Source organism: Dipodomys ordii, unplaced genomic scaffold (genome assembly GCF_000151885.1).
Source record: "Dipodomys ordii isolate 6190 unplaced genomic scaffold, Dord_2.0 Scaffold10, whole genome shotgun sequence".
Classification (NCBI taxonomy): Eukaryota; Metazoa; Chordata; class Mammalia; order Rodentia; family Heteromyidae; genus Dipodomys; species Dipodomys ordii.
Genome location: NW_012267226.1, coordinates 11,580,558 through 11,600,786, shown reverse-complemented (window position 1 = coordinate 11,600,786; position 20,229 = coordinate 11,580,558). Strand labels below are relative to the sequence as shown.

General features: G+C 34.1%; 1 protein-coding gene across 1 annotated transcript in view; it reads right to left on the bottom strand.

Annotated features, from left to right (window-relative positions):
* Dync2h1 (dynein, cytoplasmic 2, heavy chain 1) overlaps nt 1-20,229 on the bottom strand; it is a 174,419-nt gene that overhangs the window by 89,049 nt on the left and 65,141 nt on the right. Inside the window, exons 49-63 of the mRNA XM_013009687.1 lie at nt 19,700-19,948; nt 19,154-19,262; nt 17,092-17,205; nt 16,280-16,422; nt 14,985-15,066; nt 13,821-13,975; nt 12,166-12,303; nt 11,848-11,961; nt 10,930-11,090; nt 9,884-10,007; nt 8,793-8,914; nt 6,749-6,835; nt 5,080-5,206; nt 2,854-2,995; nt 2,045-2,154 (exon numbers count right to left, since the gene is read on the bottom strand). Of these exons, the coding sequence (XP_012865141.1) occupies nt 2,045-2,154; nt 2,854-2,995; nt 5,080-5,206; nt 6,749-6,835; nt 8,793-8,914; nt 9,884-10,007; nt 10,930-11,090; nt 11,848-11,961; nt 12,166-12,303; nt 13,821-13,975; nt 14,985-15,066; nt 16,280-16,422; nt 17,092-17,205; nt 19,154-19,262; nt 19,700-19,948 (1,977 nt within the window). The remainder of the gene's footprint in view (nt 1-2,044; nt 2,155-2,853; nt 2,996-5,079; nt 5,207-6,748; nt 6,836-8,792; nt 8,915-9,883; nt 10,008-10,929; nt 11,091-11,847; nt 11,962-12,165; nt 12,304-13,820; nt 13,976-14,984; nt 15,067-16,279; nt 16,423-17,091; nt 17,206-19,153; nt 19,263-19,699; nt 19,949-20,229) is intronic.

Below are 20,229 nucleotides of genomic sequence, written 5' to 3'. Positions count from 1 at the left end.
AAACAATGGAGGGGCTAACAATGTTCAAGAGGAAGTGTACTCATTACCTCACTCATGTAACTGTAACCCTCTGTATAGTATCTTTACAATAAAAAAAAAAAAGTCAAAAAAAAAAAAACAGCTTTACTATAGTTTTCCTATGCAACATGACTGTATGATCTTGGCCTAGCATCTGTTTCTAGAAGTTTCACTTCCTGATCCATTATATATGTTGTTCCTAGCCAAATTTTATGGTTAGTAAATAGCCTTGTAAACATTACATTAGTTTCACTTCTAATTTACATTTCCTAATTCTCATGTTGCTTAACTACAAAAATAACTACTTTAAAATTTGAAAAGTTCTTACCCACGATTGCATACCAATGATCTGATGCAGTTTAAGAAAATAAAAAAGAAGGTTTGAAACTGTATTTTTAGCAAGGAAAAGAGTTTAACAAATTCAATGGTACTTTGATTTCATCTTATACCTCTCTAGAAATGCTTACATAAAACTTCTCTGATGCAGTTTATCTCTGTACCATGTAGTTATGTTTAAATAAAAATTGTACAATTGTAAAATGTAGTTATGCTTAAATAAAAATTGTAATATATTTTAAGTGATGAGCTTTCATTCATCCATTCCCTTATTCATTCATGCATTCATTCATTCATGCATTTACTCTTCTACCTGTGTTAGATATTAGCTACAGGAATATTGAAAGTAGTACAATGACTTCATGCTCAATAAAGCAGCAAAAGGGACAATTTCATCATAAGAACAGCACAAGATGCTACTGAAGGGTGACTGGGATGGTGGGCCACTAAGAAATACTTTAAGCCAAGCCAAGCAAGATTAGCAAGGCAAAGAAGCAAACAAAGCATTTGGGAGTGAAAACAGCACAACAGGGAGAGGAAATAACAAGCTTGGAACTTTTGGAAAAATGTAGTTTTTTGTCACAGGTAGATTTAAAAGTATGATCAAAGGTGAGGCATAAAAAGTCAAAAGCAAACTCAATTCTGATCTGTTCTGAAGAGCTTTGCCCTTAGCATGTACTAAGTGTACAAAATGTGGGGTTTCCACACGTGCGTAATATGTATTTCAATTTGATTCATCATTCTACTAACCTTTCTTATCTCCCTTCCCCTTCTTTAAGCAGTTTTAATGGATGTCATTCCTCTATTTTCATACCTCTGTATCAAGTGCTTTGATTTCTCTATTACCAACTTTCTCAATGTTAAAAAGATTAGCTTATTGCCCATATCAGTAAATTTTTGAAAGTAAAATAAAACATAATTACTTCAGGACAACAGATATAAACCACAGCCCAAGTAACCCACAACCTAGAATGTGTGTGGCTAAAGTTTGCCTGCTCCTCAGAGACTAGGTCAAATAAACATTCTGTTAACACACATCAATTCCTGTTGAAAGGCCAAAGACGAGGATTTCACTGATTCCTTTCAGGTAATGCAGATACTCAGACTAAATGACAGAATTTCAAACATCTCTGTAAGACCAGCAGAAATAACTATGAACATCAAAGGTTTTTGTAGCATCAATAAAATTGTTGAATAACTACAGCCTAGGAAAACCTCACTGTGAAAGAAGCTCAGAAAACTTTTAGTATACTTACTAATTTTCTGAATGTTGGAAATCAAAACTACCTAGTCCTCATAAGAGGACTCCAGTATATAGAGAATATCACAAATCTCATAGTATGTTAACAATGATGTTAACCAATTACACCTTTATGTACAATTTATTTTAATTTTTCTAGTCTACCTTAGAACTGAGATAAAATGTTGACTATTTTAATAAGGTAAAATTCTAAAAAAATTTTAAAATAATTTTTGTTTTGTCATTTAAGTCAATATAACTATTCAGCAATACTGAACATAAAGCAAATATGAGCTATAATTAAAGTTAATTCAAAGGCAATTTCTATGTATTCACTGTGAATGACTACTCAGAACATAAAAGTATTTTCAATTAATACCAGTAAAAATAAAAATTATTTTGGCAAATATGATTTCCAAAGGCTTACCCTCCTCCGAGTAAATTAATTACCTGTAATATCACAAGAGCATTTTCTATGGAAAGATCATCTGATGGCAGGCCTTCACTTTTCCAAATTAACTGCTCACTTTCAGTGCAAAGAAATCTCCTCAGATCGAATTCTGAAAAGTTAAAAGACAGCAGTAATCCTTCACTGCAATAATCTGTACTGGACAAAGGGAATAAAACCAATACAATATAGAGTAGCAAAAGTTTTATGTCAATATTTACTTTTAAATCCACTTGTCCAAGATTAGCACCTAAACCCAAGAGGGACAAAGCATTTTGAGAAGTAGTAAGAATTCAAACTGTATTTGCTGGGCTGGGAAGGTGGCTTAGTGGTAGAGTGCTTGCCTTGCATGCATGAGGCCCTGGGTTCGATTTCTCAGCACCACATAAGCAGAAAAAGCCAACAGTGGTGCTGTGGCTCAAATGGTATAGCGCTTGCCTTGAGCTGAAGAGCCGACAAAAAAAAAACTGTATTTGCTTTAAGTCAGTCTTTACAACCATAACAATTTTGTAAAAATTCACAGGGAATTTTGAAATCTCTGCATCTTATTTTGAGATGAAATTCTAGAAAATATTTAGCTGCATTCATACAATAACACAAATACTTCATTAGTTTCAGTTTCATAAGAGTGGTTAGGAACAGGAGACTCGCAAAGAAAAAACTTTTTTAACAATTTTTAAAATTGGCATATCTAACAACACACCCAAAATTTTAAACATCAGAAAATGTTTCCTATTTAAAAAAATAACAGATGTCAAAAGTACATTGTTAGTACACTGAAAATATAAATCATCAATAAATAAACACAAACTTTCAAGAGCAGCTGATTTGGTCCATTCTTCCAAACAGGTTTTTCTGAGACATTCAGGTGCAGCAGAAAGGTAGGTAATAAATGCAGCTGCTAGTTGAGCTCTTTTCGGAAGAGTAGCTAACTCCTCTGATATCTCTGCAACCTAGCAAGAGAGAAAGAGATGGATATGGCTGTGTTCTAACATGGAAGAAGTTGACAACATCACAGAGTTTTGTCTTATTAAAAAAAAAACCTCATATATTAGTTTATGTAATTAACATTTTGTCTTGGAATCAGTGGAGAAGCCATATATCAACAAGACTCCAGACATTGCTGTATGGTATGGTATGGCATCCTATTTGTAGAAGTAAGTAGATTTTGTCATTAAAACTTTCTGAGGATTATAATGAATGCAGAGTAAATTTGCATCACTATGTAAAATAAGATTAAAACAATATATAAACGAAGATAAAGACACAGAGACTAATGGAAACTTTGGTGCAGATAAAGCACAAAATTGATTGGAAACGATAGTGATACAGAAGGAATGAAGAGAGAGAGAAGTGAAACTGTCTGGAGGCAGACTGATAAGTTTTCTCTATACAATGTAAAAAAAAGATTTCTGTTTTAACCTGTGCACAAGTCACTGAGAAGATTTAAGCCAGCAATGAGTAACGTAAGTCAGGCACTGGTAGCTCATGCCTGTAATCCTAACTACTCAGGAGTCTGAGATCTGAGGACTGCAGTTCCAAGCCAACCCTGGAAACAAAGTTGGTTGAGACTCCTGCCTCATAGCACCAAAAATAGCTGGAAATAAAGCTGTGGCTCAGGTAGTAGAGCACTAGCCTTGAGCAAAAAAGCTCTGGGACAGCACCCAGACACTGAGTTCAAGCCCTAGGAGAGATGCATGTGTGCACGCGCACACACATGTGCACACGCATGCGCACACACGCACATGCACACACGCACGCACACGCACACACATGCACACACACACAAAGTCTACAATTCATCTGGGTGCCCATGGCTTACATCTATAATCCTAAAATGCTGAGTTCTCAGGATAATAGTTCAAAGACAGACCAAGTAAGAAAGTCTATGAGTCTCATCTGTAATTAACCAATAAAAATTCAGAAGTGAAGCTGTGGTTCAAGTGGTGGAGCACTAGCCTTGAGCAAAAGAACTCAGGGACAGGCCCTGAGTTCAAGCCCCAGGACTGGCATACACGCATACAAGCATACACACATGCAAGGAAAAGACTAGTATGAAGGACGGAAGACAAATACAAAAAAAATTGGATATGGAAATGAAATAATGTATAAGTGAAAATAATCCACCTATTTTTATTTAATAGTTAGAAGAAATAAGTGAATTAACTACTAACAGAGATGTGGAATGAGAAAAGAAAGGAAGTTCATGAAGATACACTGCGTTTGGTTCCTGAGAGGCAACTATGAGCAAATGTCTAATGTGTGTTGGAAATAGGACTTTTAAGCTCAGCAGTGAAGAAATACAGCTCTGTTTATCACAGGGACCGGGTGACATGAAGAAGAAAACCATAGCTCTGTTCATCATCAGAAAAGAGAAGAAAACAATACTGAAGATCATCAATGTTATTAAATGAGCAAATAAGAAGAATCAAGTCAAGGAAGGAATCAGGTTTAAATTTTTTTAAGAGACAAAACCAACAGAGTTGATATGACACAACATCTAAAGAATAAAGAAATGGCTAACATCCCCATGCTATGCACCCGTTTCTCATGCCTTTAATCCTAGCTAAGGTTCAAAGGCAGCCCAGGCAGGCCAAGTCTGTGACTCTTATCTCCAGCTAAGCACCAAAACAGCCAAAAGTGGAGCTGTAGTTCAAGTGGTAGAGTGCTAGCCTTGAGTAAAACCGCTCAGGGACAGAACCTAGGCCCTGAGTTCAAGCTCCAGGACCAGCACAATAAAAAAGGAAAAAAAAAGAAATGGCCAACAGTGTTGAATTCAAAAATTTCTGTCCTGGGGAAGGTAAATTCAAAAAATTTCTAAGGAGAGTATTGAATTTCCAGGAGGTCATGTTCATTGCCTTCCCCTATATAATACAGTAACTAAAAGGGGAATGGGTTTCTTTCATAAATCCATTCCTATAAAGATGATGTACTTAAAGATTACTTAATGACCACTAATAGCTAAATCATTTGTCCAAAACTAATGGATCCTCCACTTTCCTTTCTTCTCTTCTTTTCTGACAACTCTCAAACAAACCTGTGCATTCCATCTCTTGTGTTCTCGATCAAGCTGATTAATCAAGACTTCTGCAGCTTTGATTGTTTCTTGTGCTTTGCTTACTTCAGCTTCAAGTTTGGCAGCCTCTGAAGTCCTGTTCTGAAATCTATCAAAGCATTAAATTTAAATTAAAAACAGAAAGAATCTAACAGATGCTTAATGAAATTATCTGTGGGTAGTATAGTATTCTTTTCTGCCAGTACTTAATGATAATACTTATATATAATTAGTAAAACAACATGCCAACAAATATATTTAAAGCAATTTTCTGTCTACTTCAAAACTCTTGACAGAGCCTCCACATCCTACTACATTACAAATGTCTCCATATGATATTGAAAATCCTGTTCTAAGACCAATCTAATCTCTCTTTCTGTTCTAGTCAAGCAAAATATGTGTCAAACCCTGAAATTATTACAAAAATGACCCTGCATTTGAAGTCCTTTGTTCTTCAGTATGTTCCATTTGCCTGGCCTATCTTGCAACTCACATACCCTCTGCCTCAAATATCCAATCCTTTACATGTAATGTCATCTTTAAAACTCATGTTAAATATCCAGTATATATCATTTCTCTTTTACTATTTACCAGAGCTTATAACTTTTAAATTTTTTTCCTGAAAAATACTTGCAAATTGTATTATTTTTACTATTATGGTAATGTTTTACCATATCTTTGTCAAATATAGTATGCCCAGATTTGTACCAGGTAGCAAAAAAATAGCATCTCATGTAATTCTTAGACCAACAGTTCATAATAAGTATTATACTTCCTGTTAAAGTGATAAAAAAAAAACCTAAACCCCAACCACATAATGTAAAAGTCTCAACAATCATCAGTAGAGGATCTAAAATTCATGTATAGTAAGCTTTACATTGAGTTCCATGAATTTACCGGTGTATTTCATTGGTTCTGCCCTTATCTTTCCTCCTCTAGACATGAGCCTTTAGAAGTGAGCTATCCAATATGGTAGCTACTAGCCACGGGTCTATTTAAGTTAAATACAAATTTAATTCTTTGGACATACTAAACAGGTATGATTGACAGGTCTGCATGGTTATGTGGTACCACAGTGGATAGTGCAGATTACAGAACACATCCATCATCTAAAAAAGCTCTACTAAATAATGCTGACCTTCAGAACTTGGAAATAAAAAAGTACATTTTTTAGTTACAATTCACACTATACTATATTTTCTAATAGTTCTATAGTAAATATTAAGTTAAATCAACTCATCCATTTCTGTTTTTTTTAATGCCAAAGCTTCAAATTGTCAAACAGGATTAAAATGGAGAGATCAAAGGCTTGGGATGTAATTCAATGATAAAATCCCTAGCCTAGCATGTACAAGGCCCTTTTAATCCCCAATATAAAATTTTAAAAAGAAGGTAATGTCAAATCTGAACAGTCCCAGCATTAACTCATTACATTTAGTTCCTCTTGCTCGACTTTCTCACAAGTGTGTGGGAACATATGTAGTGGTGGTGTTCTTTAAAAAGAAATCAATTCTGTATTATTCTATACCCTTCCCCGCATTAGAATGGTATAGTAGAAGAAGTAAAACAGTGATCAGATTAGGACTTTCAAGAGTTTAAAAGCAATTTAACTTGTATACTTCAAATATCCAAAATGCACTTCAAAACTTACTTCTCTTTGAGTTCCGATACCTTTTGACCAACAGAATTAAGAAGCTCTTCCAGTTTCCTTTTTCTGTCTTCAGTTTTCTTCAAATTCCTAAAATTTAACTTAGTATTATAAAAGTCATTCTACTTAAGGTCTCAACAGTAAGGCAGCAGAAGCATTTTCAAAGGTAAACTTGTAGTAAACATAAAAGATAAAAACTGTCAGTAATATTACATTTGATTAGAATTTAAACTGAGAAGCAGTGGCAAAATTAAAATGCATTCTTGGACCCAACCATGCCATATCTAGAATCCTATATTTAAAAATACTGTACATGTAGACTTCTAGATGAAATAGTAGATTAAGCACATAATTTCTTCTTCTTCCCTGAATTCTACTGAGCTAAAATAAAGCACAAAATATATACAAGTATGTGTGCACATGCACATGCAAACACATAAAACCCCAGATTCAATGTGTAGCACTGTAGAAAAGTATTAGTCTCATGAACTTGAAATCAACCATAATATGTTAATTGTATCATCTCCAGCTCTTCCCCCACCCCCCACAAAGACACAGATATATCAAAGATAAAGAGAAGAATGTGGCAAAGGAGAAATTTCAAGGCAATTCTGAAAAGTGGTAACTGACATACCAGGACATATAAAGCCCAAACTAAATGCCTATAGGAAGAAAATAACATTATCTATATGTAAAGGTAATGATGAAGTGAAATGCAAAGTTTATTAGTCCATATTATAAAGTTTAGACCTCAATCTTTCCCCTATTGAAAGCAAACTATCCTCCAACTAACCCCAAATGCACCAAGTCTAGCTTATACCCATGGACTCCACTGACCCCAACCAAATCCTATGTGAAGAGATGAGGATTCTTTTAGAGAAAAATAAATAGCATTTCTGAAAAATATGAATAGTGAAGGGCTACCATCCAAGGCCCGTCTATACTTGATCACCTACAATGATGAGCAACATCAACAGCCAAGGAGTCAACAACACACTCAAAGCTGCTAATCAGAGTTCCAGTACTTCACAATTAATCACTGACTGCCACAGACCAGAAGTGTCTAGAAAGACCCTAACTTGAAGAAAAGCAAACAAATACAGAAAAATTACAATGGAATTATCAAAGATAGGAGAAAAAGGGAAATTAACAACAACAACAAAAAAAAAAACAGAACAAACAACATCCTGAGAGCAGTAATGTCTTTCATGTAAGAGGAATTGATGTTCTTTTAAAAGTAAAATTTAAAAAACATTCAAATTTAGCAAAAATCAAAAGGAAGTAGTACGATAGTAGGAGAGACATGTGAAAAACTAACCACAGGCAGCAATGTGGGAATGAGAGGGAGCTATGTATTGCTGTGTATTTCTGCAAGGCATAACTGGAATAGCTGACCAAATGTCTTCTCAAAAGAGTACCTTTTTGTATTAAGATATTATAATTGCGGTTATTTAACACAAGAACTTCATTCAATTATACTGAAAAATTCAGAAGCTGAGAGGTAAAGTCTTTGGCCAGAAGCATAACGTTAACCAGTAATGTCAAACACTATAACGCCGAATAAACTTCTTGGTCTGCATGTAGAACAAAATTGATAAAATACAATCCTGATTTGGTAACAATAAAAAATTAGATCTTTAAGCTCCAAAGTAAATGACTAAATCTCCCTACCTGCCCAGACACACTTCTGAAATATATATACTAAATACTTCCTAGAACTTATGGTGAAAACAATCAGAAAAGCTCATAATTCTGTACCATTCTTTTGTATTTCAGTATTATTCCTTTATAAAGCTTGTGTTCTTCCTAAAGGAAGTTTTACCAAATTACCCCTACAACAAGAAATGACAGCAAAGCTGATTCTGCTATCTACTTCCTAAGTGCTTCTTTTTTAACCTGTTTAATTTTTAATTTTCTTTTCAAATAACTCATTTTAAATTCTATAATGTTAGCTCCTTAAAAAGCCCAAAGTAATTACTAACAATATAACACACTCATCAACTGGCAATCCAGATGTCAGAACTGTTGTGTTTTATGTTTCACTCACGATTCTAATCCAGACTGTTCAGTTTCCAAAGGCTGAATTCGTTCCAAGACATGGGAATACTGTACATTGGCCTTAACCCAGGCAGCCAAAGGTGCAGCTGCTGTACTGGCACGCTTGGCATTCTGAAAGATTTCATTAGACATTATCCAACACCCCAGTCCAAATTTCAAACAAATGCAAAGTTAATTTCAACACATTTTATTTAAGCCATGTATTTAATATTCTACTTAATGAAATTTTTGAACTATACTGATTAAGAAAAATATATCTTTTAGAGCCACATACTTATCATAAAATGTTCCACCTCCTAAACTAATTACCTTATTTTCAATAAATACATGCCACACTCACAACAATATGCAGGCATTGATTCCATTTCTTCTATATGCGACAGACATTTTGTAAATAAGAATAATTTTGAAACCACTGTTATTGGAGTCAAGGAAGATGTACATGACACCATAAGGGATCCAAAACACATCAGATTATGGAACTTAAGACAGTCCACTGAAATTTGTTCTACCAGAGACTTGCTATAATGTGACAAGCACATGGAATAAAGCATCTTAACTTATAAGTTGAAAGTAAAAGCATGGCAAGCTGGGAATTTACTACTAAGAGAATAACCTACCTTCCTGTAACCTGGATTCTAGTTACTAATTCCCAATTATGATGCCTACTATTACAAACCTTCATATAGTTTCTAACTTTTCTTAAATTTTAGACTTTAGACTATCAAAACAATTAATAATGACAATGCATCCCATATTAAAAAGCAGATTTATCTGGGCACCAGTGGCTCACGTCTATAATCCTAGCTACTCAGGAGGCTGAGATCTGAGGATCATGGTTCAAAGCCAGCCTGGGCAGGAAAGTCCGTGAGACATCTCCAGTAAACCACTAGAAAACCAAAAGTGGCACTGTGGCTCAAGCAATAGAGCACTCGCCTTGTGCTGAAGAGCGCAGGGACAGCGCCCAAGCCCAGAGTTCAAGCCCCACAACCAACCAAAAAAATAATTAAAAAATAAAAATAAAAAGCAGATTATTACAGCATAGAAAAGGGTGCTTATGGTCTAACTGTTAAAAATTACCTTTGACTCAAAAGAGGCCTTATTTTTATAAAGCAGATCTTCAACACTTTCTCTTATTTCCTTTGGAATATTTCGTGCATCAAAGGTTACAATGTCTTCTCGCACACCTCTTTTGGCAAGGAAACTAAAATTAAAGAATACAAATTCAAATAAGGCTAAAAAGGGTTATTTCTGAAAATATCACATACATGTACTTTTAATTAACAAGAATACTAAAATATTGCAGGAAGAATGATGGAAAAAGTGACATTGAACAAAATGCATTGTACTCATAAGCTGACATACTGAATTAAAACCCCTTTGTACAAGTTCTTAAAGATAAAAATACTAAAAAATTAGTATGCAGTAACCATTTTTAAAATAGCCTCAGTGAAATATTAGAATCACAAAATTTTATTCCACTCCCATCATGTGAACTATTCAAATGTTCTATGATATGTAAGGAAACTTCATGATTCCTTTCTAAGGTATTTGGATCCACTGGAAGACAAACGTGTGCAGATGTAGCAATGAAACCCCTCTGTATATAACTAATATAGGCTAATCTGTTTAAAGACTAGTAGTATACTATCAATCCAAATCCCAATGCAGAACTTGAGTGAAGCCCATGGCTTCAGGTTATATTAATCCTCCCACTTTGCTAGATCGTATCTCTCATATGATTTGTGGCATAAGCATGTGCTTGCACTCATGCTCTCTTTCCCTCTCTTCTCTCTCTCCCTCCCTCCTGTATCACTACCTCTTCTTCCTCACCTTCAAAATATAAGACTGAAAAGAGATTGTAAATCTGTAAACCAGTGCTTTTTCTACTATGTAAGAATTAAAAATTCTATGGCATTCCTTTCTTCCTCTATCAACACTTTTGACAATCACTTAGTGGGAGAGGATACTTAGGATTTTGACATATGATAATACAGAACAACCTGAAATTTCAGGGCACAGTATATTTAGATAAAGATCTGCTTGAGAAAAATAAACATTAAAAACTCTGAAAGAAGGTGCAATTCATTGTTGAAATAACATTTTGCACAGGCTCAAAAACTAACCTTTTCATGCTCACCCAAGATGTATCAAAGATACCCATCAGCCTTAAAACTCCCTCAAGAATGTCTCGGATTACATCAGGTGGCATACGTAGTGAGCGAATTTCTGAAAGAGATTCTGGCTTAATGTTTCCAACAGCTAGTTTAGCTTCATTAACTAGAGGCTAAAAGAGAAAAAAAGGTCACTTTACTTCAAAATATAAACTTTCAAGTAACTTCACAAATGATGATCATTTTATTTAAACAATTACTAATACCCTCTGCTTTCAAATAATGTACACTTTTTTTTTTGGTCGGTCGTGGGGCTTGAACTCTGGGCCTGGGCGCTGTCCCTCAGCTCTTCAGCTCAAGGTGAGTGCTCTACCACTTGAGCTACAGCGCCACTTCCGGTTTTCTGGTAGTTTATTGGAGATAGGAGTCTCACAGTCTCTCCTGCCTGGGCTGGCTTTGAACCGCGATCCTCAGATCTCAGCCTCCTGAGTAGCTAGGATTACAGGCATGAGCCACCAGTGCCCGGCTCAAATAATGTACACTTTTAAACAAAAAGCAAAAATGTTCTAGCTGAGCAAGTAAGACTACTTGCAACTATAACTGCAGTGTTCTAATGGCAAATTATTTTGCCATTATAAAAAGCTTCTTAGTATTTTAGGACTCCTTGAGTAATTAATTTAGTCATCTCTGGGCAAAATAAAGTGCAACAGTTTATCTACAATGCATTTTCTTCTCAGAAACCAAAACAACAAAGATTCTATGAAGCAAGATTATTTTTAACTGCCCTCAGTTAATTTATTTTCTTTCCTGTTAGGTTTTCCTTGTTTCTTTTTTTTTTCACATGTTAAGCTACAAGTAATGTTTAAACTCTACATACAACTGGTAGTGAAGCATGTAAATGGCTCTTAGAATGTCTCATTCTTAACTTACCTGTACTTCTTTTAATTCATCATCAATTTTATTTTTTCTTTCTTCAATTTTCACAACTTCTTCTGCTATTCTGTGCTTCAGCCTTTCAAGTTCTGTCTTTTGCTCACTAGCATCCTATAGGAATTATCAAGTGACATTCAATTAACCTTAATGTCATGCAATTCTACAAAAGCTCAAGTTTATTACTCTATCAGCCTGACTCAGTATGGATGAGCAATATTTTGAGTCCCTGTAAGTAGAAATGTTATTTTTACAGTGGTTGATAACTAGACAGAAACGCTCTATTACTTGCATTTCTGCACTCAAGTCTCACATTACCTGCATTGATACTGTGATCTCTTGAAGGGCAGCATCTGCCTCATCCTGCTTAGTTTTAAGTAATATGCTTTGTTCTCCAGCTTTCCTGTTCAGTTCATCCACAAGAGCTTTAGCTTCATTTAGTTTAGACACACCAGCCTATGTCAATAAAAAAAAACTGATTGGCATACATACACAGCATAAATAAATTCCTGTGGGAAAGAATTGAGCAAATATGCAAGTGGTACATAGAAACCAAAGGAGTCTTAGGTTTTTTTTTTTTTCTCATTGCTAATTAAAGACTTACTAAACATATCCACTGAGATGCAGTGAAAGATTTCAGGGGTTGTAAAGAGAGGCAAATTTTAAAACAACAGTAACAGTACTCAATGAATATTTGATTGCTTAAACACTAGGTTTTAGACTTTTTATTCATCATGTTAGAAAAGAAAATAGAAAGCAAGGGAAAACTTAGTAAGCCATTCGCAATTGTTAGTCTCACTGGGTGAAAGGAAACAAAATTCACTCTTCTCTGAAGTGGACATGCCTTGTTTCTGTCCATCTGGGTCACATATGGGTGTACCAGTAGACCACTGCTCAAACTGCCTTCCTGCTTTATGGGTGGGCATTTGATCCTGAATTTACCATTATGATACCCCGCATTGCCAAAAGTTAATCCAAGGAATGAATTGATGTAAATTCCTCTTTTCCATAATGTGAGCTAAAGTTTTTATCAGCTAACATATTGGAAGACTTGAAGACAGTCTTGGAGAAAAAAGATTCCAATATGTACTGATCATCTGAAAGTAGAAGACAGCTAGCATTCTAGGTTCCTCACATATTATCTAATACACTTTCACACTAGTCTGATTGAAACTCAGCAAGTGTATGTACTTTATCCAAACAATACTAAGAACAAATCAGGAAATCAAACTTCTCAAAATCAAAGACAGTGGCTTAACACAAATGAAAATGAATCATTAGAAAGAAGAAAATAATTATGTGACTTAAGCTAGATTCTAGTCTATTACCCTAACAGAGAGAAACTACATCTCTGGAGAGAAAAGATCTGCTGACAAGTTAGAGGCTGGCATCATTCCAGTATCACATTTAAGTCAAAATTCTACAACTTGAGCCATGATCTCAGTCCCTTTAGTTTTAGATAATATTAAAAAAAATAAGTAAACCTAAAGAACTGTGGAGTGCTTTAAGTGGTAGAGAACCTACTAGCAGCATGAGGCCTAAAGTTCAAACTCCAGAAACACCAAAAAGAAGAAAAGGTTTAACTGTTAATCATAAACATAAATCAGAAGTGGAGGCATGGGTCAAGTGGTAAAATGCTAGCTGTGAGCAAAAACTCCAAGCAACAAAAAAACCTTAAGTTTAAGCCCCAGTGTGGGGCACACACACATGCACACACACGTATATTATAGATAGGTCTATAGTGTATCATTAGCATAATCCAGTGTATAATGCAAATAAGAAAAATTGTTTTCCAACATTTTTAATATAGTACATTCCAAAGGCATGAATTTATATGATATATTACATTAACATAAATGCCATAGGCAATGTGGCATTGTGATTTATATAATTCTTGTCTCCTACAAACAATAACAAGATAAATTTGAAATAATCATGAAGACAAAAATCATTCAACATTAACAATATTGTACCTGTAAATGACTTTGTCTCTTTAATAATTCCTTTTTTTTGCTGCTACTAATGGCAGAATACACACGCAAAAAGGTCATATATCGGCTTGGTGTAGCACCATAGGCTTTGCAAGACTCATGAATTAACAAAAATGATTTTAGAAAGTCAGGATCAACTAGATAAACACAGAAAATAAAAAATTAGTTATAAAGCATAATTAAGAATTGGAAAAATGATCTTAACGACATTATAGTTATTACATATTAGATATTTCTATTTTATATAACCATAAATATACATTTTATACAAACGCATAGGCATTCCTACACATGTTCTAGTGCTCCTATCTTCCTAATATCTAAAGTCCTTCTTTCCAGTTTTTTTCTTGTTATTTATTTAGTTTTTGCCTTGGGGAGAGTCTGTGTAGTGAAGTTTCACTATGCTGCTTAAGCCTCTCAAGTGCCAAGATATTATATGCATGCACCACCCAGCTCTCCTCCTCTCATCCTCATCCCTCATTTCAGACCTTGATCATGTCTTTCTGAGATTACTGAAATGCATGTCTAACATGAACTAATTGCCTTCTGTTTTTCCCTATACTAGACCATTTCCTAATAACTGAATTTATTAGGGAAGAGTGAACCTCAAGATACCTGTCTCTGAAGTAAGTCTCTGGTTATATACCTATTAAAATACCTTAATAACCCCTGATCACTCCAAATAGAGCATAATATAATGTGTGGAAGCTGTCCATTACCTGACCCTGTCAATCTTGTCCTGTATGGCTGCTGGAGCATTTTTCAGCATTTAGGCTCTTTGTGATTCCATAAAATGCCTTCATTTCTTCTCTGGCCTTTTCCACACTAGTATATACTCTGGTCAGATGCCTTTCCAAGGCACTTTCCCATGTACTGAATCACATTTCTATCATAATTTACCTGCTATATCAGAGTCTTATGTTCATATATAACAGAAACATAAAATTTTTAAATAATAATTTTGAATTTCTTTAATTCAAACTACAGATATTCTGTTGAGCTCTATTTTAAATTGTAAATGTAATTGTTACAAATAACATTTAGATTCATAATTATCATGAATGTTTAAGGAATCTAAAAACATTAGAAGAGCAATTACTGCATAAATAAGAAAATCAGATAAAATCAGTTCTATCAGAGTACTACCTGACTCTTTTTTCTTTTCCTCTTTCCTTTTTTTGTCACTGTATTTTTCTTCATCTGTTTCACTGAATAGCATTTCTGGTATCTAAAACAGACATAATGTTTCTTTAAACTAATATATGAACTTTGTGTTGCTTAATTCAATTATTTTACTTCCATATGCCATAATTTATCACCTTCCCTCCTTTCAAATGTTGTCTTCCCTTGGTTTTACATCATGTACCACTGCTTTCAGCAGCTCCTTCTCAAGTTGCTGGTCTTTGTCTATGCTCCCAACTTCTTAACAATAAAGTGCCTTGGGTTCAGTCCTCAATTTCTGCCCCCTGTTATCTATACTCTTTATTCACCTTTATCCTTACATCTTAAGTATCACCTATACCCTGATAATTCCCCAATTTGCTTTTCTGCATGTTGAAATCCAACACACACACACACACACACACACACACACACACACACACACACACACACTCCTTCTCAGACATGTACCTTGGATCTCTAACATCTCATATTAACATAGCTAAACCTCAAAGTCTCACATTCTCCTCTTAATAGACCTGCACCACAGCCTCGCCTGGTACTCAGGTGGTTCTGGGAGCCTCTAATCCCAGTTAATGGGAAACAAGGATAAGAACATTCTAGTCTAAAGCCAGCCATTTGAAAAAACACAGGATCCTATCCAAAATATAAATAAAAGCAAAAAATGGGCTGGAGCACAGCCCAGGTGGTAGAACAATTTTCTAGTAAACATTAGGTTTTCAATACAAATCTGAGTATCTTGAAAAGAGGAATTTATAAATTTTAACTAGAAGAATTATCATTATGCAAATGTTATTATGTGACATTTGTAAAATTTTAAAGTATGATGATTATCTCTTTGATCCTTATTTAAGAGTAAACCTAAACTTATAATTTGATACTCAACAATCATATAACAATAAAAAGAAAATAATCATAACTCAGGATGCTGACACCCAGAAGATCATGGAGCCAGCTCAGACAGAAAAGTCTGTGAGCCTGTATCTCCAACTAATGAGCACACAGTGTGAGTCAAGTGATAGAGCCTCAGCTTTTAGCAAGAAAGCCACATGAGATCACAAAGCACCAAGTTCAAACTCTGTTAATGACACCAAAACAAAAAACTATGAATAGCAATATTTTCAAACATAACAGATGTTCAGCACCACACTTAAGCTAATGTTAAAGTTAACAGCAAAGAGAAGTTGTGAAAGCCACTAACTTCAAAAATCAAATATGCTCAATCTTTCCATCTTCATTTAAACTTCAGTTAAACTTACTTTCTTCATACTGCTATCTGACCAACCTTCCATCCACAGCACCTGGCATTTCTTATGTAAAGCTGGATTACTCTCACAGTTTATTATGAAGTTTAAATTTGCAGAATCCATAATCAAGACAATATGCAAGTTTTGTTGAATTCCTTAAAAATACAAAAAAATTAAACATGGAAAATTGTAATAATAGTAATATAATCAGAACATTTAAGTATGGTCTGGTTTCATGAGACTGAAATTTACTGAAATATAACAGGCACTTTTAAAAACAAGCTATAACATTATGATAAGATTTTTACTTTGGTTAAAAGATAGTTGTAAATATTTGTATTTGTACATGCATGCTAAGAAAAAGATCCAGGAGATACATCAAGGGTGTAAGTGCAATTATGTCTGAATGGTATGATTATTGCCTTATTTTTATTTATTCCTATTTTATTTCTACAATGCACATAAAACTGCCTCTCTATCAATAACAGGTAATGTAGTATTTAAACTATATAAAAGTTTGGCACAATTTAAATAGTTCAACAGTTTTCTAAGATGGATGATACTAAAGTAGCACTAATTTTATCACAGTAAAACAAAGGAAACATAACCACATTTTCAACATTTCCCTTTGTTAAAATGTTTCAAAGGTGTTTTATTTATAAGCTACTGTATCATAAATTCTAGAAACTCCAGAAAAAATGAAGATGTAAATTATTAAATTAACCCATATTTTGTTACTTCTGCAATCTATTGAGAAAATTAAAGTGGCCTTCATTTCACTTGACTCAGAACTTACATTCAATAGTGAATTGAATATCACTTACTATACGTGAAGTAATTGAAGACAGGTCCAAAAAAGCCATCCTGTGAAGCTTGGTCTTTAAGAGGCAACAGCAAGGGCTCTAACTCCTCAAGAGTATAAAGACCAGGGACTTCACCTGAAAGAAAATAGCACATTTCTTTTTAATTTTAGTTGTAATATGTTAATCTAAAATACATCTTTTACAAATTCTTTTCACTTTGTGTATTAAATGATGTCCTTATTCAATCTTCCTTTCTTAAAATCTATAAACTATCACTATGACTAAAATCTACATCCACAGCTTCATTTTGCTAAATTTAAACTCAAAGAAGCCATTCAAGGGAGATCACAATCAACCCTTATGTCTGCCTTGATAGGTTTATTTTGCACTCCCCACAACATAACCTACAATCCAGCCTCAATGAACTTGTTACAGAAATATAACAAAATATCTTTTCTTCATGGAATATACATCCTCCAGTCTTCCTCTGCTCCTTATATTTACCCTAAATTATTGTTTATCTTTCAGGATACAACTTTGCCAAATGCGATTCCTAAGATCATTTCTTAATTACATATACACTAAATTTCTTAACTATATACATATACTACTCTTCTTTCTCACATATTGTTTACCATTTACTATAGTTAATGAATTGCTTCCCTTTCCACAGACTCTGAATTTCTGAGGAATAAATCTTTCATGATATTCCACATTAAACCATGAGGCAATCTTTCATAAATATGTAGAACACAGATGAACAAATGAATTAATGGACAAATGCACCTGTATGAGAAGCAGCCTGTTCAGTAGCTTGGTATGCTGCAGATTAATGGTAAGGAACAAATTCAAGTTGACGAAGACAGTAAGAATTTGATGAGAGGACTGAGACTGTGATTTACTACACTAAATCTAATTCTTCTAACTTGGCACCACAAATAGTAAGTGCTTAATATATATTTACTAAATCAATATGCTTGTAAATCACAAAAATATGAGAAGAAGTGAAAATTGCTATGAACCCATTTCTGTAGGACTCACTAAAAATAAATCTATCAAGGCAGACATATGAGTTGATTATGATCTCCCTTGAATGGCTTGAGTTTAAATTAGCAAAATGAAGTTGTGGATGTAGATTTTAGTCATAGTGATAGTTTATATATTTTAAGAAAGGAAGATTTAATTAATTTCTTTAGATCTAACTAAAAGGTATCAGACTGTCTTTATCATCCAATCACATAGTTACCCCTCATTTCCCTCTTTCTCACTCCCTCTCTCACACATCAAAAATGAAACAAACTATGTATCCATTTATGTCAGCCAAACTGAACAAGATCTCCATCTAGTGATGTTTGGTAATATGTAGGAATGTGTCTTAACCCTTGGGTCCAACAATTCCACTCCTGGGCATTTATCCGAAAGATTACAAATCAGGATATGGTAAAGCCGCCAGCACAAAATCTGCTGTATACTGAAGTCCTATTCACCACAGCCAATGTATGAAATCAGCCCAGATGCTCCACAATGGACAAATGGAATATACAATGGAATTTTACTTGTCCATTAGAAATGATGACATTGTACCATTAGTGAAGAAACAGAAAGACTTGGAAAAACTTAGGTTAATTAAGTTAGGCCCAGAGATAAAGGACCCATGTTTTCCCTTATATGTGGAAAACAGATCTACTTTACAAACTCAGAAGTAAAAATGTTGAATGGTACACAAGTGCATACAAACGTATTAATGAAGATTTCAAATAGTGTAATACCTTAGAAAGCCAAAATCAAAACTTGGCAAAATAAAACAGATTGGGTTGAAGGAAAAGGGATAGTGTATGAGAGAAAATTTATTTTCTGTACATTCACTAATATCCAGTAACTTTACATAATTTCTATATTCCTGGAGTTATAAAAATGGAGTTTCCCAATTCTGCAGCCATAAGCAAGTTTAGCCTACATTATTACCTCAGTAAAGGACCATGTCCAAAGTTCTCTGAAACACATGTAAATGCCATATGAGATAATTTGACTTAACTTTCACATTTACACTTTTACTTTCATTGAGTAGAAACCATCCACTTGCCTGAAGACAAAAGGCTATTGATCATTTCTAAAAATGTAGGGTGTACAAACTGGTAATCCTCAAGAAGTAAAACTACCTGCTGGGCTTCAATTCCTGCAAGATGCAGCACCTGCAAAGGGGGAAATAATTGTTACTATTCTTTATTATGTTTTGGAGATAGTTAAAAGCTATTCTCTAGGTCACTATCCTTTATCATTTATATTAAATCAAACATAAAGGTTGGTAAGCAAATCAAACATATGAATAAAAACTATATGAGGGATATTTTAATTATTTCAAAGAAAGGCCATTTTTATGCAAATTCCATTCTTTTGTTCATCAATTATATCCATCAAATATGCCATCATCTGGGGTACCTAGAAATTAGAAATCTTAATAATCTCTTTTCTATCTACCAAAATGTAATTTTCTAGTAATTATGTGTAAAATATCAAAATTTAGAATAAAGATATATATCTGAGATTGAAGACTTTAAAAAGGTAGTAAGCTAATAATTGCCATAATTATAAATGGAAAAAGGAATAAAGCAAAACATTAACAACTCACATGTTTGAGATCATTTCTGAACTGCTTTGGTTCATACCCTCTGGAAATCTTGGGGGAAAACAGGACTGCTCCATGCATATGACTGACTAGAGAAGTGATGGTCCGACGACCCACACCACTGCGTCCTGCTAACAGAAGTGACCCTCCTGGGAAACTCAGCACTCTATCAATCCTAGACATATACTCCAGAACTTCTTGGAAAAGTAGAATATCCAAATTCTGATTATCTCGTCCGTAGTGGATAAGACCCTTTCAAGAAACAGAGAGAATATATTTTATGATTTAAACCCAATTGCTCCAAAAGTATCACTTACGTAAAATATTACATTATTGACACATTCAAGAAATGAAAAGAAGGAATTCATGTCACCTCACACCTACATTGTACCTATCCAATAACAAATTCACTTGATGCCAAAAAGATTCAAAGGTGTACAAACCCAGTTACCTTTAGACATTAATACAAAGAATAAAAAGTAATATGACAGTAAAAAGCTCTCAAATTTGAAGATCTAATATAAATCATTAAT